Source organism: Mesocricetus auratus, unplaced genomic scaffold (genome assembly GCF_017639785.1).
Source record: "Mesocricetus auratus isolate SY011 unplaced genomic scaffold, BCM_Maur_2.0 Super-Scaffold_15014, whole genome shotgun sequence".
NCBI lineage: Eukaryota > Metazoa > Chordata > Mammalia > Rodentia > Cricetidae > Mesocricetus > Mesocricetus auratus.
This window is the reverse complement of record NW_024429186.1, coordinates 83,205,014-83,220,034: the sequence shown is the minus strand read 5'-3', so window position 1 is coordinate 83,220,034 and position 15,021 is coordinate 83,205,014. Positions and strand designations below refer to the sequence as shown.

Genomic DNA, 15,021 nt, shown 5'->3' with positions numbered 1-15,021 from the left:
CCTTGCTTTCTCGTCTGTAGAGAAGGACGACGGCCTACTTAGGGTTTTCCTAGGTGCTACTTATTTAGTAGGAATTGAAAAGACAAAGCTTTTATTTAGTTCACAGCTCGGAAGGTTCCAGACCAAGACCATCAACCGCGTGACTCATCGTTGCTGCAGTGAAATCTGCAGAATGATTAGTTCCACAACAGCAGAAACCCTGCTCACACCTTGGAAATGTTGAAGAAACTGTATTTGAAATGAAGGCTTGGACCGCATGTAAAACGTGACAAAGTAGCCTGTTAGGTAGAGATAGCTCTTCACTCTCCTCTGCCTGTCCCCACCCCGCCCCCCTCACCCTCTTCCTCACCTCTTTGAAAAAGTTGTTGTATCTCTGGAGCTACATCCATAAATTCTCAGCAATATCTCAGAGTCTGGTGTAAGAAAGCCACCATGTTTAGGCAAACTAGGAAACATACACATTTGCATTTTGAACTACAGGTCCTTTTGTTAGTTTTGGCCACATGATGAATAGCCTATTAGGCAGGGCAGAGAAAAGATGAGCCACTTTTGTTAAGGTCGAGGTGAGCCTTCTTCATATACAACACAAACGTGAGCCCACAGGACAGTATAGCAATGGGACAAAGAGTTCTGCAGTGCTCCCTCCCTCTGTCCCACCCCCTGCTGTCCGTGGCTACAGGCCTAACCCGGGCTCGAATCCATCAGTTACTTTGGCGGGGTGGCGGGCGGTGGGGGCCTTTAGGGACAAACTGTGATTAGACAAAGACACAAAACTGAGGCTCATCGTTTGAATCTATGAACATCTGCAGCCTCCAGGGCACAGGCATGGGTTAGACGGATTTTAATGATGACAGTTTCCATCCCTTTGACTGACCAGATACTTTTTAAACAAGATACAGAAGTTCCGTGGTGTGCTAAAGAATGGCTTATTTTCTTGTGTTATGACGGTGTGTCCATGCTGCGGCATGTGTGTGGAGCTCAGAGATCAACTCCTGGGGGCCAGCTCTGCCCTCCATCTCAAACCCTGCTTGCCCGGCTTGCGGGCGGGCCAGCACCTCCACTCTTAGCTGTCTCCCCAACACTCCTTCTGTCTTTCAGGGGCTGCAACTCAGACAAAAGCACATCTTTGGCTTCAATGCAGAAAATGCTCTGAGGACAAGTAATTATGAAACTGAGTTGAAGTTAATTAAAGATATTTTAATGTAGCTTTTAAGCACAGCCCTTAGGAAAAAAGAAATCTGCTGTAACCAAAGTGCCGCATTCCGGAGCATGGGTGTGGGCTAAGAGCTGACTTCAAGGTCTTCATAAACATGTAGAGGATCCGGGATTCTCGAAGCTGTTGTGTTCCAAGGCTGCTAAGGGGCCTCTGGTCACAGGATGGCGCCTGAGATGTGAGAATCAATGGATAAAGAGCAAGCCTAGAATCTACAGGGAGGCAGGGCATCTTCACTCTAAACCAAGTGACAGTCTTGTTGAAGGTTCCCAGAAAATGCTGGCATAGCAACGAGACTAAATCCAACACCAGGTACTGAGTCTCCAGCCTGGCTCCCTGCTTTTTAAATATAAAATACCTGTATATGGAAAGAATACTGCCTGAAAGTCAGCACCACTCATAGCAAATATTAACCACGCTTGTCGGTTAAGAAGAGGTTTTGATCAGACTCTGTGGTGGGAAGCTCTATCTGTTCCCATGTCCCTGTAATTTTCTCTCTCTATCCTGCTTCAATTTCAGTGAATAGCTATAAACATACATAGCATACAAATTTGTTTAAATCAAGGGCAAATGAAATTTGGATTCCTGTTTATTTTAAGAATTGCATTGATTTTTGGGGTTTTTTTTGTTTTGTTTTGTTTGTTTTGTTTTTTTGTTTTTCTAAGCAGAGAAACCCTGTCTTGAAGAAAAAAAAAGTAATGTAAGAAATTGACAATGATGGTTGGGGCAGAGGAATAATAGGTTTGAGGTCAGCCTGGGCTATCTGGACTATTTACCAAGCTCCTGTGCATATGTGTGCCTGTGGTGTGTGTGTGTGTGTGTGTGTGTGTGTGTGGTGTATGTGTGTGGTGTGTGTGTGTGGTGTGTGTGGTGTATGTGTGGTGTGTGTGTGTATGGTGTGTGTGTGTGTGGTGTGTGTATAGGTGTGTGTGGTGTGTGTGTGGTGTGTGTGTATATGGTGTATGTGGTGTGTGTGTGTGGTGTGTGTATAGGTGTGTGTGTGTTGTGTGGTGTGTTGTGTGTGTAGGTGTGTGTGTGTGTGTGTGTGTGTGTGTGTGTGTGTGTGTGTAGCAAAGCACACATCTATACCTAGATAGCAGGGCATGGGATACGTTCCTACAGGACATGTTCAATGCAAGCTCATTCCACAGCCAGATCTGTGGAAAGAAAGATAGTCTTTGCCCACTGCAGGCACTGAACAAATGTGTTGGATAAAGCTGGTCACCTCGAGTGCCAGACGGCGCTTGTTTGTGCAGCAGAGACAGTTTGAGGAGGGACTTGCCCCTAGATGTCACTGCTAAGAAGTCATTCCTGGGCGGACTGCTGCTGTTTACGTGTACCTGCTATCTCGTCCCCGTATCAGACTGCTCCAGGCCTTCAGCCTACAGGTGTAAGCATGGGGCCAGTCTCAGCACAGAGCCCGACTCAGGGAGTAGCTGAGAACCCGAAGGTCCCACGTCTCCAAGAGTCAGGTTGGCTAGCTCCCGGGTTATTCTGTTTCTGCCTCAGCATCTCCACCTGCTCTAGGAGTGGAAGGCTGACTCCTTGCTTTGCATCTCTGGAAACACAACTGTCCTCGCTAAGCCCAGCCACAGGCATAATGGAGACCTTGCCCTCCCTCTGTGTGGTCGTCTTACCCTCTCGGATGTCTTTTCCTTTTCGTGGGAGGTCTGAACCCTGGTTATGTCTACTACCTGCTGGCTGCACTTCCCCAGCCTCCTGCCCCATCCCCTGCTGCCATCCAGCTGTGTTCACCTGTGTAAGATAGGACTTGAACTCAGTGTGCACTTACTCAGTCCCTGCTGTGTGCTTCAGGGCCTCTCCCAGCCCAGCATGAAGACAAAGTACTTCCCATCTCTCCAAGGAAGATGTATGCAAAAAAGGCCAAGAGTTTGAATATGTTGATATGGTATCTCCCTCAGACAAAGGAGGTTTTGGTTTATCTGTTGAACTTAATCTGGGAAATATACAAATCTAAGACTGGAGGCACGGTATCAGAACACCCATAAATACATTTATGCATTATTCCACCCACATGGAATGTTGTTCAACACCCAAGATATTAGAGCTCTGGTACTTTTAAACACTACTCGACATGTCAACAAAGTCATCCTCTAGATGTTTGGTTTCTTTTAGAGGATTGCTGTGTGTAGCCTGGCAATACTATGAGGTGCATGTTTCATTATCTTCCAAGTGTGCTCTCCACAATAACCCTCTGGGGAGATTTCTGTAGGTCTCAAACTCTATAAAAGCACTGCTTCTCATAAATGAGGGTTGGTTTTGTTTTTAGCTTCTCAAAGCTGGATGGAGAAATGGCTTAGATAGTCCCTTTGGCTAGAAACGTAGTTGGAGATCACTCTGTGTAAATACATGAGATCTATGGGTAGTTTTGTTCGTTTGTTTTCTTTCTGTGGTCTATTGTGGATTCTTCCTCTTTTCAATCTACCTTTGTTACGTTATCTTTTATATCTCTGAATGGATCACCCCAAATCTTTCTCGTACAAGGCTAAAAGATACATAGATAACACACACACACACAGAAAGAAAGACAGACAGACAGACAGACAGACAGAGACAGATAGAGACAGAGAGAGACAGGGAGGCCGTTCTTAAGACAGACAAAAGAAAACAATTATAGCCTTTGTACACCTAACAATTTTTTTATCTAAATATTTGAGAGACAATGGTATATCCCTTTCCCTGGCAAACAGCTAGTTTGAGAGTCATGTTCAAGTCCATAAATATGGAACTGCTCATTCTATCTCAGTAAATGAGTGACTGAGGGTCAGATACTCTTTGTTCAAACTCACCACAGAGTGCTTCTTCCTGCATGATTAGGTCTGCAAATCAATAATCTGTCCCAGTTTGTCCAGATAAGTACTAAGAATGTTGGCTGACCAATGCTTTGACGTTTGTGTTAAAATGTATGCAATGTATGCCGTGGAGTAGACTGTGTTTGTCTCCACTCTGTCCCTTGGGCAGGCGGAGACAACCGTGTTGCTGTTGTCACTCAGGGCTAATATTGTCAGGTCTCTCTCCACCTCCCTCCCATCCTGGAGCTTCAGCTTCACAGTCCTGACGTTGCTTCTCCAGGGAAGATGCACAGTTCATCTCTAGGGGAGGATTGGGGGTCTTGGTTGTTAGAAAAGCACCCATGTGACCTTGAGCAGTCTAGAACTACTCTTCAGTGGTTAAGAATTATTTGATAGCATGTATAAAATTAGTTGGCTTTAATGAACCAGCAGCTGGGGAGATTAATAAATGGAGTCAAGATTTGGGTGCTGAAATGGTAATGAATTCCTTTGTTTCCAAGATGTGTGGAGGTGGTAGCCTATAAAAACATTTCTTTCTTTCAGGGTTTAGATGCTACAATTAAGGCATTTAAACAACAATGAAATTAAGAGCACATGCACTATGCAGGCTCAACCTATTTATTAGCTACTAATGGAGAGCACTCAGCTAATGTCCTCAGTGGTAATGGAACGTTTTCCACGTTAAGTCCCTAATCACACTCTTTCCTTCTTCACTCAGTAGCACGCAGCCTCTTAAAGGCAGTTAGGAGGAAGAGTGTTGGAGCCCTGAAAGAAAAAAAACCTCACTTTCGACAGCCAGTAACTTCTGTGTTCTGGGTTTTCCCCTGAGCTCCCCAGCCACATCCTTGTAGCCACTCAAGCCACAGTCCTCTGGGCTGAAGTAGTGTGACCAGGACACGCTCACAAGCGTTGTCACTGAGTACAAAGGACAGAAATCAGAAATGAAACTTCCGGGGCTTGAATGGGTGGAGTAGTAGCAATCATGATCCCCAAAGCAAAAGAAGCAACTGTAGGGTGTGACATCCTATCTACCCTTCCTCGGCGGGCCCGTGTGCAGACAGCCCACTGATCACCCACTCTCACAGCCTAAGCCACTAACTCTGAACTGTCTAAGCAATCATTTTAGATAGATGGTCTACATAAGAATCTGATGTCCTGGTGGGAGCTGTGTTCCACGATGCAGCTCTTCATAGTCTTTAGTAGTGAAAACCAACCAGAGACATAGACTTACATCTCACAACAACCGTATGTAAAAGCTATTGCTGTTACTGTCGTTCTCATCCTACAGATGGAAACACGGAGGGCCAGAGGAGTTAAATGACTACTCTGATTGTCAGTAAGAAAGACAAAATAGGAGTCCATACAACTAGCTGTAATATCCGCTGTCAGTCTGAGTCTATGCAGCCAGCCTGCGACGTAGGGAACATTCGGTTAGTTTTAGGGAAGATGCTTCTTTCTCATAGAAGACCCTGCACATGAAAGTCAGAACTACTCAAATAATCTGGAATCAACAAAACTCACTCATGCAGCCAGAACCCAGCTTGGTGGTGCCATGCTCATCAGGCACACATCAGGCTCTGAATTCGCGCTCCAGCATCCACGAGAAGATGCTAAGCCGTGAGGGTGGGGTGGCCTTTCAGAGAAGCAGGACAGTGGCTCCTTTCCCTTGTGCATCTCTTTGGACACAGGGACAGCTGAATCTACTTATCATCACCTGAAAGTATTTACTGAGCACCTATGGATTGGTGTGACAGTAACTTTGCCTGAGGTTAATTTCCCTCCTTGAAAATATTCCATTAAAAAGAGACTGACCTCACAGTGGGCTCACATAGCAGGAAATTTGCCTGGAGCCCCCAGAAGGATAGAAAATAATTAAAAATCAGAGCATACTCTAGTTCCAAACCAAAGATGTCTCCCTAAGTCTGCGTGAAAATCGCAAGAGTTGGCAAATTAATGAGACTGTAGCCCAAGGTGATGTCTGCACTTAGCCTCTGTAATTACTAAGAAACTCGAGATGCCTCGGTGGGTTGGATGAGCAAAGAAAATGATTTCCGGACATCAGAGGCATCATTTAGGATGCAAAGGCACTAATGTACTGGATAAGTCTGGGCTGCTGCTGGAACGGCCCAGACGAGCTCTGGGGACTGCTTCAGCCTTCTCCCTCCATGCTGAGCAGAGAAGAGATTCAGAGTTCTGGTCGGAAAGGACGAAAACTGACACACCCAGTGCCCTCAGTCCGGGCAGCCTTCTGTGCCTGTGTTTTACATAAGCTGCCTTACTTGTATCAAAATGAGCTGGGCCGTTTTACTTAGAATAGTATGTCCACCTTCCACTGTCCAGTGTGACACAAGCCTGGCCTCTGTTATCATTGTGGTCACCGTGCCACATGCAAACGGCACAGTGCTGCCGCTTGAGACTGAAAAGGCCCCCCTCTGCATGTGTCTGAACACTTAGCCCCAGGTAACAGCAGCCTTGGGGAAGCCGCAGAACCTGAGGACACAGGACAGCTGGAGGACACAAGTCACGGGCTCTCCGAGGTTATGTCTGCTTCCGATTCCAACCTGAGTTCCCCGCTTCCTGTCTACTGCAATGTGAACATGCAGCCACCGCAAGCCCCTGCCGTGATAGACTATCACCCTGTGAAGCGTGAGCCGAAGCAACGCCTTTCTCCCTTGGGTTGCAGGCATTTTCTCACACTGATGAGGAGAGGGCAAATAGTAGATACAGACAACGCCATCTTGTGTTGATTGACAAAGATGGGAAGATGCTACGTAGGTTCTGCATTTTTCCTTCGTAACTGGCTGTCACGTGTTTATTTATTCTCCAATAGAGCCCTTCTCGAAGTCTCAGAATAGGTGACTAAGGGAGTTTTCTTCAGCCTTCTGTTCTGTCTCCTGTTATGGGCCATTGAGGTCGCCACCTGCTTGCATGATGCTCTCAAAAACTTTCTCTTGAAGGTAAAGCAATTGAAAGGGAGTCCAACCTTTAAAAAGTTCAATTCCTAGAAGTGTCTGGAGGAATTGCATAGATTCTTTTAAGAGTCGGGTTTTTGAAACATATTTCAGACAGAAATTTTCACCTATTTTACGTGTACAATTCTGAGTTTTGAAAAATGTGACATGCACACCACAGCTAAGTCCTATCACAACAGCAGCTATCTTACCAAGCGATCCATCCTGTGATGGATGAACAGGTTGTATCTGTAAGAACCTAAGAGAACAAAACTTTCCCTTTGTGTTCGTGAATGTGTCTGTCATGCTTTATGCTTTGTTCATTGGCTTACTAGTGGCATTCATAGTCTCCCAGATGTATTGTCTGTTCTTGTGTCTGACAGTGTGAATTTTCACACATCCTTGTTTGTATGTTAGGATAGGAGAGAGATCCCTCACATTGCATAGATGCTTTCTTTGTTATTCCCTCTTAATAACGGCTTGTAGCTCTCACCAGATGCATTTACATTTCTATAATTTTTGCATTGCTTCTGTCCTTGCAAAGTGCCTTCCTAATGCCTGATTAGTCCAGTATTTGCCCTTTTCATGAATGAACCTTTGATTTATCTGGAATTCCTTTTGGCATGCCCCAGAGAGTGAAATTTTAACTTTATTTTCCCCAAGTAATTAATCAGTTATCCAGATCACATTCATAAAAAAGTAGTTTTTCTTCACTAATTTCAGAACGTGTGTTAATTACATCTCATATTTGTTATTCGCTTAGTTGCATCTCCACACTTTTTATTCTATCCCACGAGTTTTCTTGTCTTTTTTTAAACAATAGATACTACTTCACCCTTTTTTGTGTTACAGCCTCATACACTGTTGTAAGATCTGTGGCAGCAAGCACATATTCTTATTGCTAAAATCTATCAAAATGTCTTCTCAGACCCTAACTATGCTAGATAAACTAAAACCCATACCTGAATTTAGTTAGTGAGAAATTTTACTGAAATATCACTGCTTGTAGGTTAACCCAAGATAATAGATTTCCTGAGAGGAGTTTTCTCCCTGAAGTACATGCTATGTTGTCCTGTGTATAAATTTTCCTTTATGTAATGCAGTAGAATCCTACAGTTTAAGTGGGCTCTGCATGTTTTTGTGATGTGTTTATTCTAGGTATAGTATTCTTCTTGTTATCAATACACACAGCAGCTGCTGTTTTTGTTTTTCTGTGTTACTTGCCAACTGGTGGCTACTATTTACATTATTTTTTAAAAATTTTTGTTCTCTGTTTTATAAAAAGCTTGCATGGTTGAACAGATGGTTCAGTTGGAAAATGCTTGCTGCACAAACAAGAATGAGGACCCAAGTTCAGCTCCCAAGAACCCACATAAAAGACGAGCATGGTGGCCGAAGCCTATAGCTTCCCAGTGCTGGAAAGGCAGAGAGGGGTAGACCCTGGGGTCCACTGGCCAACTGGTCGAGGGGAATTGCTGAGCCCCAGGACCAGCGGAAGACTCTGCCCCAGGACCAGGAGTGACTCAGGAAGTCACCCAATGTCTTGACATTGACATCTGGCCTCCATGTACATACACACACAAATACACAAAACATAATTTACCAAAAACTGGTTATAATAATATTTGAATTTTCTTTCCCTCGGGGTTCCATAGAAAAGAGCATATCATTTATAAATAGTAACAATTTTTCTCCACTTTTCTGATTTTATGCTTCATTTCTTTTTCTATTTTTATTTTCTGGCATTTAAAAATTTTTAATTATTTTATAATATACAATATTTCACAGTTACATTTTAATGTAATATTAATTTTCATATTTTTAAAACTCAGAAACTAATGTTAACATAGTTTAGTCAGCATATCTTACGGTTTGGGAGTAAATGCTGTGTAGTATTCTGTGAGAGGGTTTGTTTTTTTTTACTTTTCTCGGTATCTTATATGAAATATTTATATCCATAATCATTAGCATTAGTTTTCTGCACATCTCTCTTCCAGGTCATTCTGTCAAGGCTGAGTTCTGATTTCACAGGAATCAGCATCTCTACCTTTTCACATGCTTTAGCACAGACAAGCCTGTTGCTTGCTAGGTGGGCCTGATGCGTCACCTGCCCCAAAGGTGTTTACGGAGGCAGCAACCTTTGCTCCTTTGTTTGTTCATTCATTCGTTCCTTCCTTCCGCTCCCTCCCTCCCTCCCTCCCTCCTTCCTTCTTTCCTTCCTTTTGGTTTCTTGAGGCAGGATCTAACTCTAGACCAGGCTTACCTGGAACTCACAATGATCCTCCTGCCTCAGCCTCCAGAGTGCTGGGCTGAGGAGCCTAAGCCACCATACTTGGCTCAGCATCAGTTTTGAGAGAACTCTCTTTCACTTAGTGTTTGGAATTTGTTTTGAAATTTCTAAGTTCATTCAACAATTTAGAAAATCAGATGGTGAAAAGCAAATTCTTCTGTTTTTAAAATGCAATAAAGTGTTAAAAATAAATACGAGGGCTAAATTGAACACTTCTGCATTTCTTTGGATTTCGTCAGCTCTCGACAAACATTACTTCCACTTAACATAAAGCCTATTGATTACAATATGGTTGTTCAAAAGAGACTCATGCCTCTTCAGGTAGGACAGGTATTTCTACCCTTAATTTCCTAGGAGAGAACCTGACTCTGAAGGGTACCCTAACAAATAGCATGAGACTTGTCTGAGTCAGTCCCTTTTCCTTGATCACACACTGGTACGTTTACAAGATTATAGTAGTTTACATTCTCCCCATGATTTTCCCTGAGCCAGAGACCTGCCTTGTCCACAAAGAATTCTTTGTGTGAACAGTGACGTATAAATTCCAGCACAGCCTAAGGCTCTTCAGAAATGGCCCTTGACCACAGTCAAAGGCACCGCCAAGCTGGAATCCTGGAGCCCCAGCTTGGGACCCTGATAACAGCATCTTCCTCTCCTTTGTCCAGGACATCTGTGTCAGGGCTTACCTAGCTCTCCGCCATCACACAAACCTGCTCATCATCCTCTTCTCCATGATGCTGATGACGGGAATGCCCCAGTTGACAAGCAAAGAAGACATTGAATACATCCGGGACGCCCTCACGGTGGGGAAAAGCGAGGAGGACGCTAAGAAGCATTTCCTGGATCAGATTGAAGTCTGCAGAGACAAAGGGTGGACAGTGCAGTTCAACTGGTTCCTCCATCTCGTTCTTGGCATCAAACAAGGAGAGAAACACTCTGCTTAGTATTCAGTGCTAGAGCCAAAAGCAATTCTGTGTTCAAAGCTTTGAAATCAGCGTGTGTCAGTCATCAGGCTTCTATTTCAAATGCAATAGGACACTCTGAACACTGACACTTCAGAAATACAGTTTTCCCCAGCTGAACTCTGAACTCTTTCTTCACCAAAGGAAAAACGTTGGCATTAATGATGGTTTGATTAATATTCTGTGTGTGGCTTCTTGGCTGGGTTTTTTTCTCCCTCTCGGTCTCCATGATGTTGACCAATATTCTAAGTTTAAATAGACTGGTGGCTTGCTTATCATGCCTGATGATCATGTATCGAGTGTCTCTGAGGTTCTTTAGTGGAGTAGTTGGTGATTGTAGAGTAGATTGTAGTTCTTTAGTAGAGTAGTTGGTGATTGTAGAGTAGATTGTAGTTCTTTAGTGGAGTGCTTGGTGATTGTAGAGTAGATTGTAGTTCTTTAGTGGAGTGCTTGGTGATTGTAGAGTAGATTGTAATTCTTTAGTGGAGTGCTTGGTGATTGTAGAGTAGATTGTAGTTCTTTAGTGGAGTTCTTGGTGATTGTAGAGTAGATTGTAGTCCTTTAGTGGAGTGCTTGGTGATTGTAGAGTAGATTGTAGTCCTTTAGTAGAGTACTTGATTGTAGAGTAGATTGTAGTCCTTTAATGGAGTAGTTGGTGATTGTAGAGTAGATTGTAGTCCTTTAATGGAGTAGTTGGTGATTGTAGAGTAGATTGTAGTCCTTTAGTGGAGTGCTTGGTGATTGTAGAGTAGATTGTAGTCCTTTAGTAGAGTACTTGATTGTAGAGTAGATTGTAGTTCTTTAGTGGAGTGCTTGGTGATTGTAGAGTAGATTGTAGTCCTTTGATGGAGTAGTTGGTGATTGTAGAGTAGATTGTAGTTCTTTAGTGGAGTGCTTGGTGATTGCAGAGTAGATTGTAGTTCTTTAGTAGAGTAGTTGGTGATTGTAGAGTAGATTGTAGTCCTTTAATGGAGTAGTTGGTGATTGTAGAGTAGATTGTAGTTCTTTAGTGGAGTAGTTGGTGATTGTAGAGTAGATTGTAGTCCTTTAGTGGAGTGCTTGGTGATTGCAGAGTAGATTGTAGTCCTTTAGTGGAGTGCTTGGTGATTGCAGAGTAGATTGTAGTTCTTTAGTAGAGTACTTGGTGATTGTAGAGTAGATTGTAGTCCTTTAGTGGAGTGCTTGGTGATTGCAGAGTAGATTGTAGTCCTTTAGTGGAGTGCTTGGTGATTGCAGAGTAGATTGTAGTTCTTTAGTAGAGTACTTGGTGATTGTAGAGTAGATTGTAGTTCTTTAGTAGAGTACTTGGTGATTGTAGAGTAGATTGTAGTTCTTTAGTGGAGTGCTTGGTGATTGTGGAGTAGATTGTAGTCCTTTAGTAGAGTACTTGGTGATTGTAGAGTAGATTGTAGTTCTTTGGTAGAGTACTTGGTGATTGTAGAGTAGATTGTAGTTCTTTGGTAGAGTACTTGGTGATTGCCCCACGTGTTTACTATGCATTTTGTCTTCCCTGTGTTCTTCAAGCTCCTGACAGAAAAGGGTGCAAGCACTGCCAATCTCCACTGCATTCTCCAAACGTTTCTAAGCATTCCCTCTGTGCCCACAGACGCTGGTGACATGCTAGAAGCAAGGAGTGCCAGTTAGCCTTCTGAGTGCCTTTAGCAATCAGTCTCACCGTGTGCAGCTGGGGTGCATAGGTGCTGAAGCAAACTCCCAGCCTGAGCCTTGACCCTCCCCTGCCGGCGTGGCTCTCGGGTTATGGCTATGGAAAATGGAGGTAAGACCTTTTCCCAAGAGTGAACCACCTAGTACAACCTGTACTTCTCTGGCGCAGAAGCAGGTGACTAAATGGACCCTTGGATCGCTGCACATTCATCCCCCTGCCCCGCCTCCCACCTCTCCACCTCCTGCATGTACCCCTGAACTTGGGAAATCTTCAAGGACAGTTTCTCCCAACATACCAAGTGGCTTGAAAAAGAAAGTCTGCTCTAGGCATACAAGAATTATAGGAACTTATTTGTGGAGCTGCTCCATGGATTTTTTAAAAAATATGTTATTAAAAGATGGGTTCCAGAAAATATTAGTTTCTAAATGCTTTAATTTCACATTTTGAATCTGAACAGTTTTTTTTAATGGAAGGAGTTACTGCTATCAAATGTATTCTAAGCTTATAACACAATTTCATATTCATCTTTCAAAACTTGAGACATTCTGGGGTTCATAAAGAACCATCTTCTTTAAAGTACTTTCTCATTTCTTAAATGTTATGTTGTTTGTTATTAGTGTTGATCTACCCTTAGAGAGAGTTCAATAAATTACCTAATCAAATATCTTTACTTGTCACTAGTCCCATAGAAAATGCTGTCATTGGTGTCCATATTTAAATATTATCAGATACTTTTTCTGATTTTTAAAATTTCATAATAGACTCCACTTAGATGGAGCCCAACCTTTCTTACGTGTTTGCATAAGCCATGTAGCACCTAATTCTGTTTCAAATAAGAATCATTGGGGACACTTTAAAAATGCAAGGGCATTTTTTAAATCACCTTACTCTCAGAGTATAATTTCATCAGTTTGAGATGAGCCTGGGCACCATTTTCTAAGAACTCCAGTTGAATCTAATATACGCGCAGGGGAAGAAGCCTTATGTGTCCCGTGAAGCTGTAGGTAACCCTCCTTTCTCACTGGGCCTTCCGTGACTCATAGCTATCCTGGAAACTAACCCTTTTCAAACCATGCTGTCTCCTGTGCAGAGAGCCAGACCCCATGCTGAAACTTTATTCTCTCTATGATGGAGGTCAGATGTTTTATGGCATTTCCACACCACGGTTCCTGCTAATCTAAGAACAGGAAGAGTGATGCATTCTAACTCCAATGAGAAGCCATTCCTAGGCTTCCAAAGAGAGTCATGCACACTTTGCACAGACTTTGTCTTCCATTTGAATTGCTGAAATTACCATTGATAAACTAATTACAGAGTGTATCTATATTTAGTTTTTGACACACATACACACAAATTAGTTCTTTAAATGAACCAGCTTTTTTATAAAGCTGAAAACCATGACACCACATACTGGGTTTCATTTGAGGGAGGGCCTAGGCCTTCTTTCTTGTATCTGGGCTGCAATAGTATCCTTCCATAGGGAATGGACTCCCAAAGTCCATTTGTGCACTAGGGATAAACACTGGATCCACTGTTAGAGGTTCCATAGACCTCCCAGGCCTCCTATCTGGCACCCACATTCAGAGGGCTTGGTTCAGTCCAATGCTGTTCCCCAGCTTTACAGCTAGGGGCTCTGTGCTCTCACTAGGTCAGGTCTGCTGCTTCTGTGGGTTTCTCCAACATGGTCTTGGCTCCTTTGCTCATCCCTCCTCCCTCTCTACAACTGGATTCCAGGAGTTTAGCCTCCAACAGGAGGAATAGAGGAGAGCAACAAAAGAGACACCTTAATAGAGGGAGCCGGTATAGGTTTAAAGAGAAAGCCATGGCAACACCTTAAAGAAAGCAAACTTTTCCTCTCCCAGGAACTATTAATTGCTAATAGTTCCTGGCTAGGGGTGGGGCTTGTACCCTCTGATCTCCCTGCTGGGATTAGGTCTGGCTTGAACTTTCATGGAGGATTGTTATAACTGCTTCAAGTTCACGTGTGCAGTGGCCCTGCTGTGCCCACAGGACGTTCTTTTCTTGAATTGTTCACCATCTTGTCTCTTACAGTCTCTCTGTCCCTCTTCGTGTGATCACTGAACCTGGAGGAATTTTCCAGTTAGGACTGAATATTGTACAAGCTGTTAAGCTCTGCACTGTGGCCATTTGTTTTTGTTTTTTTTTTAACTTAGGCTTTCCTTTTTTTTTTAAGATTTGTTTATGTATACAGTGTTCTGTCTGTATGCAGGCCAGAAGAGGGCACCAGATCTCATTACAGATGGTTGTGAGCTACCATGTGGTTGCTGGGAATTGAACTCAGGACCTCAGGAAGAGCAGCGAGTGCTCTTAACCTCTGAGCCACCTCTCCAGCCCCATGTCTCTATGGTAGCTGTTATCTCCTGCAAATAGACACTTTCTGATGTGGGTTGAGAGATGTACTGCTCTATGAGTATAACAACAAGTCATTTAGGGTCAACTAAGGGAGCTCTGTAGCATCTTTTGGAAGCTGTTGGTCCTATATTAATGGCAATTGATTATATTTTTAAATATATTAGAAAATACAATTGTGAAATTGCAATACTTGTCTTTTGCAGGATAGGCATTGTTTTCTATAATTGGCAATTATGTTTAAGATGTGAAGAGAATAAAATAAGCTAGGATTTCTTAAAGATTCTGTTAACTGATTTCCAGTTTTAGCCAACCTAATAATTCTGCCGAACACATTGGATTCCACTCTTAGTGCTTGTTCACATGTTTTGAAAAGCTCATCTCAGGACAGACGCCAGGGAATTCTTAAGCACATGCGTGGCTGGCCCTATCTGGCAGCTAAGATGGTCTCTTGTATTTTAATTACAAGTTTTAATTTAAATTAAAAAAAAGAACTTGACATCTTGTGTGTTTTTTAGTGTTTAAACTTCCAAATGTTCTGAAACTCCCATTTTTATTTTAAGAAATTGTTATTGAGTGTCCATTGCTTATGAGACACTGCACAGTATGCTGGGAACATTGAGTCTGCAACAAGATGGACTGAGTCCCATCTCTTACAGTGTTCATCATATGCTGGTGATGCAAATATCCTGTGTGTGTGTGTGTGTGTGTGTGTGTGTGTGTGTGTGAGATTCATGCGTGTGTATGGATCTCTGT

General features: G+C 43.0%; 1 protein-coding gene and 1 long non-coding RNA gene across 5 annotated transcripts in view; one reads left to right on the top strand and one right to left on the bottom strand.

Moving 5' to 3' along the window:
- Pik3cg (phosphatidylinositol-4,5-bisphosphate 3-kinase catalytic subunit gamma) overlaps nt 1-14,764 on the top strand; it is a 33,322-nt gene extending 18,558 nt beyond the window's left edge. For all 4 annotated transcript variants that reach the window (XM_021230720.2, XM_021230719.2, XM_005076239.4 and 1 more), the window contains exon 11: nt 9,933-14,764. In XM_021230720.2, the coding sequence (XP_021086379.1) occupies nt 9,933-10,211 (279 nt within the window). In that variant the 3' untranslated portion in view covers nt 10,212-14,764. The remainder of the gene's footprint in view (nt 1-9,932) is intronic.
- Nucleotides 1,177-10,092, bottom strand: LOC121139408. Its single transcript, XR_005876373.1, has 2 exons — nt 9,954-10,092; nt 1,177-1,384 (listed from the first exon to the last, which is right to left on the bottom strand). It is a non-coding gene; the product is annotated as an uncharacterized LOC121139408 (long non-coding RNA).
- Nucleotides 14,765-15,021: the final 257 nt, after the last annotated feature.